The 19,124-nt window shown below is 45.7% G+C and overlaps 1 protein-coding gene across 1 annotated transcript in view; it reads right to left on the bottom strand.

Moving 5' to 3' along the window:
• Positions 1-1,538: 1,538 nt before the first annotated feature.
• Positions 1,539-19,124, bottom strand: part of LOC133136464 (protein 4.1-like) — a 34,333-nt gene continuing 16,747 nt past the window's right edge. Inside the window, exons 15-19 of the mRNA XM_061253974.1 lie at positions 10,042-10,176; positions 9,085-9,186; positions 7,260-7,340; positions 6,784-6,899; positions 1,539-6,130 (exon numbers count right to left, since the gene is read on the bottom strand). Coding sequence (XP_061109958.1) covers positions 6,801-6,899; positions 7,260-7,340; positions 9,085-9,186; positions 10,042-10,176 — 417 coding nt within the window. The 3' untranslated portion in view covers positions 1,539-6,130; positions 6,784-6,800. The remainder of the gene's footprint in view (positions 6,131-6,783; positions 6,900-7,259; positions 7,341-9,084; positions 9,187-10,041; positions 10,177-19,124) is intronic.

The raw sequence follows: 19,124 nt of genomic DNA, 5'->3' as shown, positions 1-19,124 counted from the left end.
CTCATCTCTTGGAGCCCACAGTACCCTTTTTCTTTATGTGCCGATTTAACATTTGTTCCCACCATCGGAAGTTTCTAAAAAGTTTTTGTGTTTGTAGAAAATAGAATTCTCTGTGGAAAACCAGGAAACACAAGTTTTAGGAGGCAAAAAAACAGCAAGTATAATCAAAAAGTATTGCAACAGTATATCTCTATATTTACCTCACCTACATAGAGAGACTGTGCTTACAGAAGAGACTCAGCCGGGTAGGATCCACACACACACGAACACAGACACGCATGCACACAGAAGAATAACGGACAGAGGAAGACAGCAAAGTGTTAACTTTTGGTGTTTGGTCCTGCGAACAATACGTCCACATGCAGTCAAATACAGCCTCATTCTGTCAGGCACTTCATCACACAATACGGCCCAGTCTTATGTCACCTAATACAACCTCATTACCCAGCCCAATGGCTGCTGGGACTGGAAGACTGGTAGGCTAGCATACCTGGCCAAAGCGTCGCCATGGATACGCCTCGCCTCATTACACAACAGCAGCTCTGTTGATTGACCGGGCACCTGCAGCCCTCTTTCATTTGGTCATTTGGGTAACAACTTGAATAAAAAAATCTAAATAACATAGAGCCTCATACTTCGCAATGTGCGCCCTTGTAAGTCGACCATAGCCACTCGCTGGCTGGGTGCGCACTGTGTGTATGTGTGTGTGCGACTACAGGACACGAGCTGTCAGTCACAGCTGAGGAGTTTTGCTCCGTGAAGACAGCTGTCAATCTTCATCGCTTTCCTGTAATTCGACAAAGTGGGACAGAAGGAGAGAAAGAGAAAGAGAGCGAGAGAGAGGGTGAGGGAGAGAGAGATGGGTAGAAAAAGAGGAAAGAGGCGGTGGTTAGTATCCTGTTTAAGACGCATTAACTGTTCGGTTTTCAATGCCGGACACCTTCAGGAGCTGCCCAAACCTTAACCCTTACCCAACCATGGTGATGATAAGAGCCACAAACTTTCATTACCTGTCCTGACCTGATCTCAGGTCCCATCACATCTCCAACAACTGAGTAACAACTGACAGCACACTCTGTTGGTCACTCCTGGGAATTAGTGGCTTTTAAAATTCATTCATTCATTCATTCATTCATTTATTATCCTAACCTGCTTATCCTGAACAGGGTCGCAGGGGGGCTGGAGCCTATCCCAGCATACCTTGGGCGAAAGGCAGGAATACACCCTGGACAGGTCGCCAGTCCATCGCAGGGCACACACACCATTCACTCACACACTCATACCTACGGGCAATTTAGACTCTCCAATCAGCCTGACCTGCATGTCTTTGGACTGTGGGAGGAAACCGGAGTACCCAGAGGAAACCCACGCAAACACGGGGAGAACATGCAAACTCCACACACAGAGGCCCCGGCCGACAGGGATTCAAACCCAGGACCTCCTTGCTGTGAGGTGGCAGTGCTACCCACTGCACCATCCGTGCCGCGCTTTTAAAATATCCCTAACATTTTTTATATGAAAGGAAAACAAGTTAGCACTTTAAGATTTAATTAAAATTTTATTTTTTGTTTTGCTGCCCTTTTTTCCAAGAATGAAATAGAAGAAAGCAAACTGTAAAATCACAAAGATGGCTGCTTCCCCACTGCCAATCCAGGGTCTTATTGCAGACTGCAGTTTTTGCATTAAAAAATAAGAAGCTTGAGAGAAGACAGAACTCTCTGGGGAGACAGCTCTCCCCAGCTATACTTTTAACTCTTGTAGCAAACCACAAAAAAGGTAAGGTCAGGCATCAAACTGTTCTCTACATATCTGCTTTTCTAAGACATGAAATAAAACAATGCAGGAAGGAGAAAAAAAGATACACTTTCTATCCTATACAAGTTGTCAGTGCTCATTAAGTGTTCATTTACAAAATAAATTATACTTTTCACTCGGACATTTTGACTTCTGCAATCCAAAAATATACAAACGCTTATCTCCACTGCGACATTTAGACTAATCTGGGCCGGTTGAAAAGAGCTGCCAGACGTTACACTTGGGTCACACGGCTTTGTGCACAGTCCTCAAGTCCAGTTTGTTTGAAAAAACAGCACGTTTACAAAAGGACACGTAAAACAGACAGAGGCACCGGGAACAGCTTATCTTTTATAAAACTTAGAAAAATAAATTGAGTACTTACAACAACAAAGCGAAAAAAGAGGCCTAGTACACCAGCAGAGTCACAAAATGTCTGCCATACCTCCGGCCCGTCGGCCGACGAAGAAGAACCAGCTGCTTTTAATAAGTCATAATTTAGCCCGGCCCATAACATCCCATACAAAACTAGGAATGGCAGAATCGCTGGTTTCATGAAGCCAAGTACAGATGTAAATATTCAGCCGGAGAGATGCTTACAGTCGGCACGAAAATAAACAGCATTCGGTTTGTTGGTCTTACACAGGCCCAGGCTCAGGTGAGTGAAACCATACAGAACTGGGGCTAATATTCCGCTTCGCAAGCGCAACTCCCACACTGACTGCTCCAGCTCGTCTGCAGCCTCCTGCCGGGGCTGTCAGCGTGGGGGAGTTTGTATATGCTGTCGCCTCGAATTGTGTTGACTCTTATGGTAAACTATGCCTCAGATACACGACTGCAGCTGGCTTCGCTGCAATGCGGACCGGACTCTAGGGATGAGCTGGTCTGTTCCGCATTCAAATAAATCACAAGTCCGTGTAAACAGGGCCAACCGCAAAAATTCCATCATAATCGCTCACTGATGTTTCTCAGGGTCCAGAGCCAGACTGTCAGCGGTGCCAGCCTCACGTCTTCACCTAGAAACATCTATGGTGTTCAACTCTCTGGAGGACCATCTCTACATTCGACAGTCCCCCACCTCAGGGAACGTCTATGGTGCTTGGCTGATGCTGTGTCGCCAACTTGCCAATTTTTACACATTGTTACAACATTAGCAATGTTTACACACGGAGGGCACGGTTTTAGTGTTCTGTTATAGAAACATCTGATGGGGTTTTCATACCAGAGTGCCCTAAAATGAAGGGATCTTGCAGAAAATAGGTGACATTTTCTAATACCCCTATGGACAATCTCCAGTCCAGAGGGTGATCTATTGAAATTTTTCTTGTCAGACTTGGCAACACTTACTGTGCTAATTACCCGTTTTTATTATGAGCATGATTCTCAAAATGGTTGCTGAGGGTGGGTATGGCCCATCGAGATAGAAAGACCTGTAGACAGCTTCTGCTTGCTCGTTCCACGGATTCTTATAGGAACCGATTAATGACACGAGAAGCCAATTCACAGAGGCGTCCATCTTTGACTATGGGTTTTAGGCACCGGAGCATGCACACTGGGTACATACAAGGGAATCTGATATCAATTTCTGTGTTGCTCTGGAGATCAGTCCCTGGAGAGTCATTTGTTCACTGTGAAGACATTTTAGAATTTAAAACTACGGTAAATACTCAATATAAATAATATAAATTTGCCATGTAAAATTTTAGTTTTGGCACCAGAGGCTTAATAAGCTGCAACATATCCTGTAACTACTGGAGTTTGCAAGCTTCTGGGGGAATGTCAATCCCTGGTCCACTGGTCTTGCCTTGAGAAAACCAGTAACCAACAATCTGTTAAAAAATATTCCTTCCCAGGTCGAGTGAAAAGTCCACTAAAAATCAATCAGCTGGTTCTATATACATATATACAACATCAAAGAAGCAACAGAAACACAGAACAAGAACAGAAACCAAAACAAGAAGCATAGTCTGCTCTACAAAATTTGACAGCACAGCATGTAATCTTAACGCATTACATTTTTCTTTTCTCAGTCTTCACACTAACCAGGAGAAAAGGGCATGGCATAACGCAAGAGACACACTACATTATACATGGAATGGCTAAAACCTTTCCAAACCCTGCAGAAAAAAACAGCTCAAGGTAGGTTTTGAAACAGCTGGTAGTTGCCTGACCAGTTCAGACCAGCTCCCAGCTAGACATGGTTTAGCTAATTGACCAGGTCAAACCAGCTGGTTTGGCCAGCTCAAGATATGTTTTGAAACAGCTGGTAGCTGGTTGACCAGCTCAGACAAGCTACCAGCACTAGCAGGTCGACCAGCTCATACCCAGCTAGACCAGCTTCATGGCCGGCTTGGCCATCCTGGTTGAGCAGCTCATACCCAGCTAGTTCAGCTTAGGATCAGCTCAATTTTCAAGACGGTACAGCTCAATTTTCAAGACGGTACAGCTCAATTTTACAGCAGGGCAATCAAAGCGAGTCTGTTTTGTGAGGCTTTGTCTGCATTACAGGGGTATTTGTATTCCACAGCAGGTATGCCAGTCATTTCCCATTATCTTCAAATCAAGCTGACAGCAGTGTGAAAGAGGTTGTATCCTGTAGCCATTCTGCTGTATCCTTTGATATTACAAAGGTGACTTTAATGGCCACAGAGAATACGCGTTAAATAATTAAGATCAACAAGGATATCTACTTTTAAATTGCTTTCTCTTAATTGGGAAATGGTTTGGTTTGGATATGGACGAAGCACAAAGTTATACAGTGGATGAATGCATACTGCCCCCTTTGGTAGAAGAGTAAAAATACATCCAACATAACATAAATTCAAAAATGTCCTTAGCTCATGTGGGTTTGCAGCCATACTGACAGTGGAATCTTCTGTTTTTCTTCAGAAAAACTGACATTTCACTTTAACAAAGCCGGAATGGCTAAAACACTACGCTCACAAACATTAAAATGAGACAAAACAAAACAAGATAAAAATACAATATAATGTAGTTCCAATACTTTCCCATACCCCACCCCCTTTCTAGTTGAGACACAACAACAAACAAACTAACTAAAGACTAAATAAATATCAATCAAGATAAATACATTAGATTTTTTTAAAGAAAGAGAAAAAAGACTTGCATTTTTAAATGGAATGCATCGCTACCAATTGGACCATAATGAGAAATGTGAATTTTCTGACCAAGAGCATGAGCAGATGCAGTGACATACACTCAGGGACCACTTTATTCGGTATTTCTGCTGTTCCCCATCCACATTTTGTGTGTTCAGAGATGCTCTTCTGCATACCACTGTTATAATGCGTGGTTATTTGAGTTACTGTTGCCTTCCTGTCAGCTTTGACCAGTCTGGCCATTCTTCATTTTTACCAAAAGAACTGCTGTTCACTGGATGTTTTTTAGATTTTCAGTCTCTGTAAACTCCAGAGATTGTTCCGCATTAAATTAGCAGTTTCAGAGCTACTCAAACCGCCCCATCTAGCACCATCAATCATCAAAGTCACATTTCCTTCCCATTCTGATGTTTGATCTGAACAACAACAGAACCTCTTGACCATGTCTGCAAGGTTTTCAGCATTGAGTTGCTACCACATAATCAGCTGATTATATATTTGCATTAACAAGATTGTGTACAGGTAAAGTGGTCACTGAGTGTAGGGTCTCAGATCCAAATTTGGGAAAGGGGGGATGATTGGGGAGGAACGGCATCCACTGGCCATCCTTCTCAAAAAATGTTTGCGTAGGGGGGGATAATGCTTCCTAAAAAGGAGGGGGGTACATGTCCCCATCTCCTGCCCGCCCCCTATGACACGCTACGCAGAAGGTCACAGGGAATGGACACACTGGCATGCTTCAGCAGGACTCAATTTCCCACAATCCCTCCATTACATCCAAGTCCAATCTAAAAATATGTCATCCTGAGAAAAAGAAAATCACCAAAAAATCTTAGAAATTCCCATACAAATGGTGACAGATTATAAAATTCCTCTGAAATGTCATAGAAAAACCAAGATGGCTGAATCCGGAGCCACTTCCGGTGCTGGCGATGATCCACTCCAGGATTTGGCAGTGAGTGGAGGAGGAAGAGAGGGGAACTGTGGGAAATCGGGAGGCAGGTGAGAAGCCCTCTGCTAGTATTAATCGGTGTGTCAATAGGCAGGGTCAGGGTTCAGAGGTCAGAGTTGAGGCAGGTTGTCCTTCCTCTGGTTAGCTGCTCGGCGCTGTTGGGAGGTGGTAGGGGAGCTCAGTGTATAAATGCTGGTTTAGAATCGCATCAGGACAGGAGCCGGGGTTGGGGGCAGGGAGGCAGGTGCGGTTCCCCTGATGCTCCCTGCAGAAAAGGCAGAAGGCAGAACTTCAGACAGATCTGCTCTGCCAGAGCACTTAAACACAGCCAGGCCTGAGACAGGAGCAGGGACAGCACGGGCAGGATGATAAATGCTCCAGTCAGGACTCAGGGACATGATAAACGCTGCACTGGGGTGAGGAGAAGCACACCTGGACACACACACACAGACAAACACACATATAGATACAAGCATGCACACACGAACACCCAAACACTCACACGCACACTTACACACTCACACACACACAAACACACATACACACTCTCTCTCACACACACACACACACACACACGGACAAACACACACACAAACACACATACAGATACAAGCATGCACACACGCATACCCAAACACACACACGCAAACACACATACACACTCTCTCACACACACACACACAGATACATGTATGCACACACACATACGGATACATGTATATGCACATACGCACACACAAACACACATAGACAGATACACACATGCACACACCAAACACACGCACAAAACACACACGCACACAGACATACATACACACACACACACACACACACAGTCAGATCCATATATATGTGCACGCTCATACTGCAGACCAGTCGGGGCTGGCCCTAACCCCGGGGCCTGCCTGCCACACTCACCCTGAGCGCTGGCCAGGTCACTGTGGGGTGATCTCAGTCTCCTGGTGCACCACCACCCTGGTGACGGACATGTCCGGGTGCTGCTCCTTCGCCTCCTTTATGGCCTGGGCCAGAGCCTGCAGGCCATAAACAGCACAATCAGAGACACAACACAACGCCATGTCGTTTTTACACAAGGACACCAAAACAGACACAACACAACGCCATGCTGTTTTTACACAAGAACACCAAAACAGACACAACACAACGCCATGCTGTTTTTACACAAGAACACTAAAACAGACACAACACAACGGCATGTCGTTTTACAGAATCAGGCGCTATTCAGCTGGAGATTAAAGGGCAGGAGCGCTCTGTGATCCCGAAGGGGATTATGACACACAGATGATGTCATAGGACTGCGCCTGAAGACAGGGAAACGGCGGCCACGTCTGACCGCTCCGCGAGGGAGACCGCTGTTCAGGCAGAAGCGTCACCTGGTCGTGATCGATCTCCGTGTCGCCTGTGATGACGATCCGCTTCTCAATGCGCGTCTCTGAGATTCCCCCCCTCACCGTCTGGAGGGAGGGAGAGAGGAAGAGAGTGAGAGAGAGAGAAAGAGGGAGAGGGACAGAGAGAGAGAGGGTGAGACAGAGAGAGAGGGACAGAGAGAGGGAGGGAGAGAGAGGGACAAAGAGGGAGAGGGACAGAGAGAGGGAGGGAGAGAGAGAGGGACAAAGAGGGAGAGGGACAGAGATAGGGAGAGAGAGACAGAGAGAGATAGGGAGGGAGAGAGAGAGGGACAGAGATAGGGAGAGAGAGACAGAGAGAGATAGGGAGGGAGAGAGAGAGGGACAGAGAGAGGGAGGGACAGAGAGGGAGAGGAACAGAGAGAGAGAGAGGGACAGAGAGAGAGGGACAGAGTGCGAGAGAGGGACAGAGAGAGAGATAGGAACGGAGAGAGAGAGACAGAGAGAGATAGGGAGGGAGAGAGTGGGACAGAGAGAAAGAGGGAGAGGGACAGAGAGGGAGAGGGACAGAGAGAGAGACAAGGAGGGAGAGAGAGAGAGAACAGGAAAGAGGGAAAGTTTGAGAAAAGTAAAAAATTTGCCAAAAACGACATAAAAGAAATGGGGGCCAACCAGGACAACAAATAGATCCATATACGATACCGCAGAGACACAGCTATACAGCAGACTGTGGTTACAGTCCCCCAGGGTCCATATTATTTATTTTTTTCATTTCCACACTAAGAGTCTGTTCCTGTCGCTGCTGATTCTCTTAGGCAGTGAACGATGCTGCGTGATGTCATTCTGATTGACAGTGCCGGCATAGTGAAGATGAAGTAAAATAGGGCAATATCTGGGTCCTATTGTTTCATATTCGGCACTCTAAATACTGAACACAGTGCATCAACAGTTATAACACCTCACTTATCCCACATGCAAAATATATTTATTCATTATTATTAAAGATATTAATTATCAATTAGATCGCCAAATCTGTTGATAGGCAGAGCAACCCGTTGGATCAGCCTTTGTCAAAGCCTTTGTACAACTCACAAGCAGATTTTCTATGTGACAAGACCTAATCCCACCACATTTATCTCTGCTTCAAATGGGAACTGCTTCTGAAAATGTGAATTCCAACGAGCAGGCCTTCATATCCATTTATCTATATCAGCATTAAGACTTTCAATCGATGATTTCAATTACAGGTAAATGTCACAGATTGGCATTATTTATTCTTTATTACAGTCATTTAGCTGATGCTTTTTATCCAAAGTGACTTACAGATGATTAGACAATGTCCCCTGCAGCAATCTGGGGTTAAGGGCCCAACGGTTACATGGATCTTATCGTGGCTACACAGGGCCTTGAACCACCAACCTTCTGGGTCCACGTCATGAACTCAACTAATAGGCTACAGGCTGCCCCATTCAAAACCCCAGGCTGCATTCAAATTTTAAATAAAAAATGAAGCCATGCTCCTTCATTCTGTAGCCCCGCTGGGCCCGCGACCTCCAGGGGTCCTGTGTTCTGTCTTTCCTCAGAAGGTAATGAAACAGGAGAGAAGACTTGTATACAGAAAAAAGCCCCTCAGCGTAACTTTTATCTGCCTCAAGGCATTCTTTCATATGCCTGTTGAGGGTGGGGAAGAGAGGCACATTCCCGGGTCAGGTCAAACAGAGAGTAGGCCAACTCAACCACACTGTGATCACCCGATGAGCAAGTGTGCCAGATCAAGTTATAATGTCTCTCTCTCTCGATAGTGATAATCCGAGCTAGATGTCCGAGAGCAGGCTAAGCAAACGGTGCTGACCTTGGTAATCTGGGTGGTCGTGGTCGTGCTGACAGTCTCGGAGGTGATGGTCTGTGCGCTCAGCAGGACCCCAGAGTCCCTGTCTGTCAGGCTCTCCAGAGGCTGTGCAGGAGAGAGAATACAGTGCACAGACCACTGAACACCATGAGGGTCAATCACACACTGCTTACACACAGACCACTGAACACCAACAGGATCAATCACACACTGCTTACACACAGACAACTGATGACACACTGCTTACAGACAGTGAACCACTGACACACAACATATACACAGAGAACCACTGACACACAACATATGCACAGTAACACTGACACACAACATACAAAGAAACACTGGCATACAACATACAGAGATAATCACAGACACACAACATACAGAGATAATCAGACACACAACATACAGAGAAACACTGACACAGAACATACACAGAGATAATCACTGACACACAATATACACAGAGATAACCCCTGACACACAACAAACAGAGAAATATTGATACAGAACATACACACAGATAATCACTGACACACAATATACACACAGATAATCATTGACACACAACATACACACAGAACCCCTGACACACAACAAACAGAGAAATATTGATACAGAACATACACACAGAAGCCCTGACTCACAACATACACAGAGATAATCACTGACACACAACATACACAGAAACACTGACACAACATACACACAGAAGCCCTGACACACAACATACACAGAGATAATCACTGACACACAACATACACAGAAACACTGACACAACATACACACAGAGCCCCTGACACACAACATACAGAGAAATATCAATACAGAACATACACACAGAATCACTGACACACAACATCCAGTCAAACGCTGACACACAACATACACAGAGATAATCACTGACACACATCATACATGAGGAAATGCAGACACTGCATTGAGGGGTTGCAGGCGTACCTGCGCTGCCTCGTATGTGATGGTCTTGGTCTCCGTGTGCACGATCGGGACCTCCCGGGTCGGGGTGGAGATGTCACCACGCACCGCGTTAGTGACATCAGAGATAGTGATGGTCTGCGTTTTCACCAGCGGGGGCTGTGGAGGCACAATCACAGACAGACAGACATGCATGCACAGACATGCACACACACACACACACACACACACACACACAGACACATGCACACACAAACACCCACACACACACACACACACACACACAGCATTAAGATTTTTTCCTCCCCCAGCTAAATGTTTCCTGAGACGCCCCCTACAGGCCTGAGGGGATCATTGCTTCAGACGGTTCATTAAACTTCCTGTTTTAAACCCCCTCCAATTACCAGCACTAATCAAATATCCACATTATGCAAATCACAGGCACCATTACTTGAGTCCATTGGCAATTAAATCCTTCATCTCGAAGGCCAATTCTCCCCAGAGTGTATTCTTTAACTTTATTAAAGATAACAAGCAGCATGCATGTACACTTTGCTGACACTTTTAAAAAAACATTTTCCCATTGAAAACAGGAAATGTGAAGTATTGTACCACATATTTTAGACCACAAACATGTGTATTTTCATATTATTTATGATGTCAATGGATATACACACAGCACGAGTGTCAGCTTGAAGCTCCACTGGAATCTAGATCTGCAGCACTGGAGTCAATAGTTATGTTTCCATCCAACGTTTTCATCCAAATGTTTCGAAACTCATTAATTCATCATTCATTCATTATCCTAACCCGCTTATCCTGAACAGGGTCGCAGGGGGGCTGGAGCCTATCCCAGCATACCTTGGGCGAAAGGCAGGAATACACCCTGGACAGGTCGCCAGTCCATCGCAGGGCACACACACCATTCACTCACACACTCATACCTATGGGCAATTTAGACTCTCCAATCAGCCCAACCTGCATACCTTTTGACTGTGGGAGGAAACCCACACAAACACGGGGAGAACATGCAAACTCCATGTTTCGAAACTGTCGAATTTCCAAAAAGTCGACAACAGAAAATGCCAATCAGTGTGTGTTTTCATAGACTACCGGTAAGCGAATATTCCGAATAGAACGCAACAAAGCCGTTTTTGGGGGGCTTTCTGGAGCGGAATCATGTGACTTAAGTCCCCGTTACATCATCATTTATTCAAAAAATCTGCTTCCGTCAGTATTTATCACATCTTCTGTTTATCGATACAGTAACATTTCCACCTCAGCCAAGTATTAACACCCTTTTGCGGTATGTTCGCCTTTTTCTACCACTTATGCGCATATGCACTTAAAACGGTTCGATGGAAACCCAACTACTGACTATATAAAACACGTTCTTTCCCCACACATAATTACACAACAGAATATAAATAAAGGGCATACACGCTATTCATGCGTTTTTCCACTCGGCAAGGAGTTTACACTTTCCAAATGTACTGTAGTGTTCATAGAGTAAATATTGACATTCCATTTCGATTTTTTGTTTTTTTTGCCTTTTCTGATCAGCCTGCCAATAAACAGATTCGTTCCTAAACACAACGCGCAAACTGATGCGTTGATAAATGGGACCATTTCACAGCAATATCTCAATTTGAAAAATATTCCTCTCAAACAATTACCAGCGGGTTTAAACCTGGAGGAGGAAACGTCTGCTGTATAATTTCCTGCTAAAACATCTTGTGCTTAACCATCTTGCAGATCTCACGGAGCAGCCGAAATAGAATGTAATGCACTGATGAACAGGTACACGGCGAGAACACGGCGGAATTAAAGCGTTTAAGAAACAGTGAGCGAAACAGCGGTGGACAGCAAATAACAAAGTCCTCGACCTGCAGCCTTTCAACTTTAAATTGCGAATATTTAAATTAAAAGCATCATAAAGTCCCACACATTCGTAATTGCCACTCAAAAGTCGGGAGTAAAACAGTTCGTTTGTTGAACACATCAGTTGTTCCCCCAGAGGCAAAACAAGTCAAATGTACTTTAAACTGTTTCTTTAATGAGACAAAAAATGGAAATACAGGAATCTTTTTGCTCTGCTTTTTGAGTCTGTGGAGGTGAACGTCCTCAGCATGCATGTGTGCGTGTGTGTGTGCATGCGAGTGTGTGAGTGCGTGTCAGTGTGTGCTTGTGTAAATGTGTCGAATGTGTGTCAGAGAGAGTGTGTGTGTGTGTGTGTGTGTGTGTGTCAGAGAGTGCGTGTATGGGGAACATGAGTGAATTTGTCGATGCATCCATGGGGAGGGCGGGTTAAAGAGGAACAGGAACAACACAACAGAGAAAGAACCAGAGGCGAGCCCTGCTGGTGTTCTGTCTGTGTCCTTCACATGAACACCATCCAGAGTCACAGACAGACAGGGGCAGGCAGCCATGCCCAAAACCTCCCCCCTGCCCTTCATATAAACACAATCCACCACAGAGTCAGTGCCATCACCAGCAGCCAGGACAGGAGCAGGGAGACCCGCGCTCTCTGCAGGGGCACGGGGGAGAGCCGGCAGGCGTCGGCCTCCCCCAGGACGGCCACGGACACCTTCTGCGAACACCTCTCCCCTCCTCCTCCCTCCTCTTCCTCTTCCTCTTCGTCGTGCCGCGGGAGCGGGGGTCCCCCCAGGGCCGGAGACCTCCCCGGCGGACGCATCACTTCCCCTTCCTGCGCCCGCAAAGCGCCTCGCTCCGGCTGCGTTTGGCGACAGAAGACCGAGAGAGACAGAGGAATCCGTAAAACGAGGTTAGGGGGGGGGGGGGGCGCTCAGCGAGGGAGGGAGGGGGGGGGAGAGGCGGCGTTCGCAGAGGTGACAAACAAGGTGGAGTTTTTCTCTATTCGCCGTTGTCTGCTCACGAAACGGTTTAGCACTGATGGCCTGGAAATGTGACTGCAGCCAGCACTGCGAATTTTACCTTGACAAACGGTGTGCCACTGTTGAACATACAGTGCAGTCTGTAAGCATTTGGACAGTGGTACAATGTCTGTTCTTTTGGCTCTGTACTCCAGCCCAATGGATTTGAAGTGACACAATTATAGAGTGCAGACTGTCACCTTTAATTTGAAGGTATATACATCCATATCAGGTGTTCCATGTCGTACTTAAATCCCTTTTTATACAGTCCCCCCATTTTAGAGAGTAATTTCACAATTGGCTTCTAAGCAGTTTCTGATTAGTTGGGTGTATTCAATCTCTTCCTTAGTGCAGGTATAATAAAGCGTTAAGTCTTGATTCTAGGTTTTTGATTGCCTTTGGAGTCTGTTATTGGCATTTTCCAACACGAGGACCAAAGTTGTGCCAATGGTAGTCAAAAAAGCCATTATGAGGCTGAGAAATAAGAAAACAGGCTTGCCAAAATACTGTGTGGAACATCATTAAGAAGAAAGAGAGCACTGGTGAACAAAGGGCCTGGTAAGCCAAGGAAGAGCTTGGTTGATGATCAAATAATTCTCACCGTAATCAAACACCTGTCCGACAAATCTGAAACACTCTTCAGGAAGCAGGAGTGGATGTGTACTCTGCAGAAGACTGCACAACTACCCCAGAACCAAAGCGCCCGCCTCATCTGTGAAACATGGTGGTGGGACTGTTATAGTTTGAGCATGTATAGCTGCCATAGGTGGTGGCTCACTTGCCTTCATTGATAAAGTAACATCTGATAGCAGCAGCTAATTCTCAAGTGTAAAGAAGCATCTTATCTGCTCAAGTTCAATCAACTAAAGAACCGAACCTCAAGAACAGAAGTTGTAACACTTACAGACTGCACTTTATCTGGATATTTCCTAGCAAAATTGGTATCTTTCACTCAGGCAAGCACTGTTTTTGTGACTGAAATTCACAGTGTTTTTTGTCTTGCTATCGTGCTAATTGTGCTAGTCAACCATATACAAAAATTCCAATCTAGAATATTCTGGAATGTAGAATTGTTTCCACCTTGTTCTCTCCTGTGTGGTTATGGGTTGTTTCTGCACAGGCAGTGGGCAGCGCGTGATGTGGGTTGCAGCCAAACTCCATGTGCTGATTTGCTTTGCATTCACAGCCTCAAAGCTCAAAGTTGGCACAAAGGTCCGGTCAGGCCAATCCCTGGGAGCGAGCAGCACTGGCCTCTGATCTCGTTCCGGGTTCAGGAGTTCATAAGTCACAGAGAGGAGAAGAGCGTTAACTCTTGGTTGCTTGTGATGAGACTTCTCTGCCACCAGAGGGAGACACCATAAGGACATGGCGGTTAGGAGTGGCCAAGCCGCTATGCGTCGATCTCATGCCGATGATGCTGTGCCTTCACACCTGTAAACGTTACGTCTACTGAAGGCCAATGAAAACTACACGCCCTTGTCTTGGAGGAGAACCATCAGGCAAAATATGACGCACACACACAGTGGTATTCTCAGTTATCATGGCCGCAATGTGCAGTATTAACAGTCACAGTGAAGCAGCCAGGCATGAATGTCCTTGTGTGAACCGTGTGAAAAATAATGGTGGTCAGAGTGAACCGCGTGGTAGTAAATGACCATGGCTGTTGCCCGTGCAGTCAGAGATGGCATTAACAGCAAGTTTGTATCCTGGGGCGAGCTAGCCTAGCGGCTGGACAGCATCATAGTGCCTGAGGCTAGCAAGAGGTGGGGGGGCGGGGGTTGCGGTTTTGCATGCTGTTTCCAGGGAGCTGGGGGAAAGGGAGGGAGGGAACTTTCACACCTCTGCAGAGACAAGCAGTGCCAGGGGGTAGAGAGTGAGAAGTGAGAGAGGGAGAGGGGGAGAATGACAAGGAGGACAGAAATGGAGAATTTAGCCAGAAGTACAGAAGGAACATGCAAGCCTTCCAGCTGAGTGAGAAAGGGTCCATGTGACACACGCATCTCTAAATCCAGTCTCAAACCCTGCCTACACAGCAAATCTTTTAGCTGAGGGACACAAATAGAGACTCTGATGGACCGCATCTCTTTATTCAGTCCTATAGTTTAGTGGTGTGTGGTTCTGGAGATAGTTGGTAGGTAGGGGAATTTTGAAATGCACATGCGCACTGCGTAGGCCTCTACGTGCTAGTAGGGTTAGCTACAATCTTAATCACCGGGAAAGTCTGTGTGGTGCTGGCGTTTTGTTCATGGGGCACATTAGCGGTAGAACGTGGTGTAAGTGAAGGGTGTCTGATGCTCAATGAGCTGATTGTGGCACAGAGGGGAAGCTATCTCAGCCTGGTATCTTGCCTGCATGATCAGAGCCTAGCCACTTCAGGGTTAGAATATCAATTGAAATGAAGTTGGAACTTTGGCACAGTGACAACATCTTATCCAGAGCACTGATAAATTCTACACTCTACAGACCTTCTCCTTCTTTGTTTATTTTTTCCTGGGGCTCCTGCCCCTCCCTTGCCCTGGGTTGATGGACTGCTCCAGCCCTCCAGCCCCGCCCCCCACCAAGAGGAGAGCCCAGTTCCTGTTCCTCCCCTGGCTCACGCCACGTATCGACACATCCTGGAGCTACAGATACATCACCATGCCTCTCTAAATTGTTTACTATGTTTCCCCTCATTTGGACCCAGTTAATGTACTATCTAACTGCAACCTGTCCAACCCATTTGATTTGCTATAATGGATTTCTCAACACATTTCTATTACACCAGCTACTGTTGCACCATCTATTTTTTACCTCACGTGCTGGCTATTTTGGGGGTTCAGGTCTGGTGTGTTCTTCTGCTACTCTTTAATTCGTCTTTGTGACAGTCTTCTCTAAAAAGAGCTATCCACATAAAATTTGATGGAATCTGCACAGAACACTGTGCTTATGGAGCCCATTGTTATATTTAATGGCACATTCACAGTGCAAAGCACTTTCACACTTAATCATCATATTCAAAGCTTCTATTCCCCTATACATTTGAAAATTGCTACATTAACCAAATAGAGACTGGATTAGGTAGAAACGAGCAGGTGAGCCTGGTTTAGCCGGACCTTGATGTAGCTAAAGGTATGTGTGGCAGATACTATATGGGTTGACCCATGCCTGTCAGCGCAGAAGTGGAACTGTGGAACCATCTCTGACTGTTTTATTGAGAATAAAAATCTATAACATTATATCGGTGATAAAACTGCTCTCCCATAAAACCAGGGGTGATATAACTCCTATTTATAGGCTACATTTACTTCCTCCATTGAGCCATTTACATCTCAGTAGGCTACTTGTGTTACTACAGAATATTTGATATATGAAATATGCTTTGTGGCTTTAAGGGCACTGAATTGTGTGTTTGGTTGGGTTAGGGCACTTGTAGCTTTGAGATTGCCGTGCCGTGAGATTCAGGACAGTTGCCGCTACATATGGTTTTGAATGTATTGATTCAATGAGCTATATCAGGAATACTGTGGAAACAAACAAGCCGCCAAATAAATACCATCTGCTTCACGGAACTTGTCAGTAATTTTAACTGAGACACTGATATTGTATACTGCAATCTCCACTGTTGTATAAATTGCTTGCGTTCTCCTAGCTAGCATGGACTGGAAGTGTAAGGCGACTCGGCAGTCAGCGTGGCTGTTTGCTCTGCTATCTTGTTACAGCTGTATTTATCTTACCAACTGCGTAACCCACCTCGTGCATGCGCATTTTAACAAGGTGTGTCAGTCACTCACGAATAGAAAACACAATTCTTGCCCAGTCCCTATGGGTCCGGCAAAAAGAGGGGAACTTCTTCTTACTTTGTGCAAAAACTATATTTAAACTGCCATTCGCAAATGAGGGGAAAAAAATCTTTTCCAAGACTCAGCAAAAAGCTGGAAGTCCAATTAGCAGAAGGGGCAGCGGAATGACTGAGAGAGTACTCTGCGGATCTCAGCCTGTCATAGCCAGAGGGACAGTCAATCGCTAACTGGCAACTTACTAATACATTATTAAACAACTCTAACACTCCTCTGAACTGTATACACTTAGAATATTTGCTTACCGTGGTACTGTTTATTATAGTGTTTATCTTGTTGGTCTTGTGGATTTGAATTTGATTTGCACATTTGTACCCTAATTGCATGATGTAAAAGTCTACATTTAATGCCCCTAATTATATGCTTAAAAAGTGACAGAGAGGCAGGCTTTTGTATTTTTTTTTACTAATTTTCAAGCTGCTGTTTTTCTGGATGTACACACCACCTCAGCAAACTTCAGATGGGAGCAACCAATTAATTTATTAGTTTTTTTCCCTGCACCGGAGATCTGTAGAAATGGCAAACAATTGAGAAAAAACGGAGGGCGAAAGAGGGAAAGGGAGGGAGAAGAGGAAAGAAGAAAAGAGTGAGAGAGACAGAGGAAGAGAGAATCCGCCTCTAGCGAGGCGGAGGGAAGAGCGGGGCTAAAGAGGAGACGGCGATGAGAGAAGGAGGGATGAGACTATTTGAAGAACGAGCCGTTCATCCCTCTCTCCTCCTCCTCTTTAGACGGATGAGTCGGCGTTGCAGCCTGGCTCGGGGGTGAGGTCAGCCATGCTGCTCGCGTCAAGCACAGTCTCAGCTGAAAGCTGCCCTCACTGGGCCAATGGGAGGGGACTGGGGGCGGGCCAGAGGGAGGGCAGGACAGAGAGGGTATAGATCAGAGCAACACGTACAGATACTTTCCCCCTACGTCACGATCCCAGGGGCTACAAAGGAAAATATTTCTCTTGAATGCAATGGCAATGCGCTAAGACACAGTTAAAAATCCCTGTATAAAGTTCAAAAAAAGCAAAAAACGAGAGATATATTTTTTTTATATATAAAACCAAAATGTCTACCGATTATGATACATCGCTACCCAGAATTAAGCTGGCGAGATGGGGTAAAGCTTAGCTAGATCGACCGGTCTGGCAGCAAACTCTCCCTCGCTAGCTGGTAAATAAACTTAAACAAGTTTAATTGCTGAATCTGTACATGTATTTGCTACATAATGCAATTTTGAGGAGTGCTAACAATCTCATTTAGCGACATGCTAGTTTTCATAGTGCATCTATGAGGTTTCCCACTGTATTATTAGCATAAGGCTAATCATCTGCTCCAGCTGAAATGTGGCATTCACAAGGACGCTTCAGTAACCGCTCTGATCTATGGCGATGGGAGAGCGGGGGCGGGGAGGAAAGGGGAGGGCCATATGGAAGCAGAGAGTGGGCAGGGCAGAGGAGTTGGGCGGGGTCAGAAAGAGGAGAGGCCACTGATTGGACAGGGGCCAGAAAAGGGGAGGGGGTGGCGAGTGGGCATGTAATGAGAAGGGGAAGAGCTGAGCAAACTTTGGCTCTTCTCGTGACACTGCCGAGCCAAAGCCACGCCCCCCTCTTCTCTAGCCCCCGTAAAAGACACGCCCCGGAGCTCCTCTACCTTTACTTCTCAAACACCACCAACCTTTCTGTGTGCGGGCATATAGGTGCGTGTCTTCACCTGCATACACACACAGACACACACACACACAGTGTGTTCAGCAGCCTGCGACAAATCCCCTCTACTTTACTTACGGTCCAGTTAGAAACAGACACTCATAAAACCACAGAAAAAGATACAGGAAGAAGACAAGATGCTGGGAGAGGGCAGATACAGGGAGAAGCCTCACAACAGAGATTCCTACAGAAACGGCTCCGTGATCCCACAGAACACCGTGCTGACGCATACAAAAGCCCAACACACAAGGGTGCACAACAAGACACTTTGGGGAGGCCCACACAGCTCATTCTGAGGCAAGCAGCTCTTCCCAATGAAACTGTCAGAGCTGTCAGGAGCAGAGCTTCATGCAAGGGCGAGTTTTCTGTTTCTGTCGAACGTTCGATAACGCAGCGGGCATACTGATTCAGGGGTCTGTCTATTGAAGCGCATTGAACAGTATTTATTTAACTTATCCTTTCACAGTTGAATCGTAAACACTAATAAATCTTCCACCCTATAATTTATTTCATATCAAAGACGGCAAAATCTTTTTTTAATTTTCCACTTCTGAAAATACGGTTTGTTCCTGGGTTGATCTGTCACGAGGAGACTGAAAGCCAGCACACACTGAGGTGACACCATCCACAGCCCACCAAACACAGCTGCGCTCTCTTCTCTCCTGCAGGGTCTGCTTTTGATA

Source organism: Conger conger, chromosome 9, assembly GCF_963514075.1.
Source record: "Conger conger chromosome 9, fConCon1.1, whole genome shotgun sequence".
Lineage (NCBI taxonomy): Eukaryota > Metazoa > Chordata > Actinopteri > Anguilliformes > Congridae > Conger > Conger conger.
The sequence above is the reverse complement of the archived record's forward strand: the minus strand, read 5'-3'. Positions and strand labels throughout refer to the sequence as shown.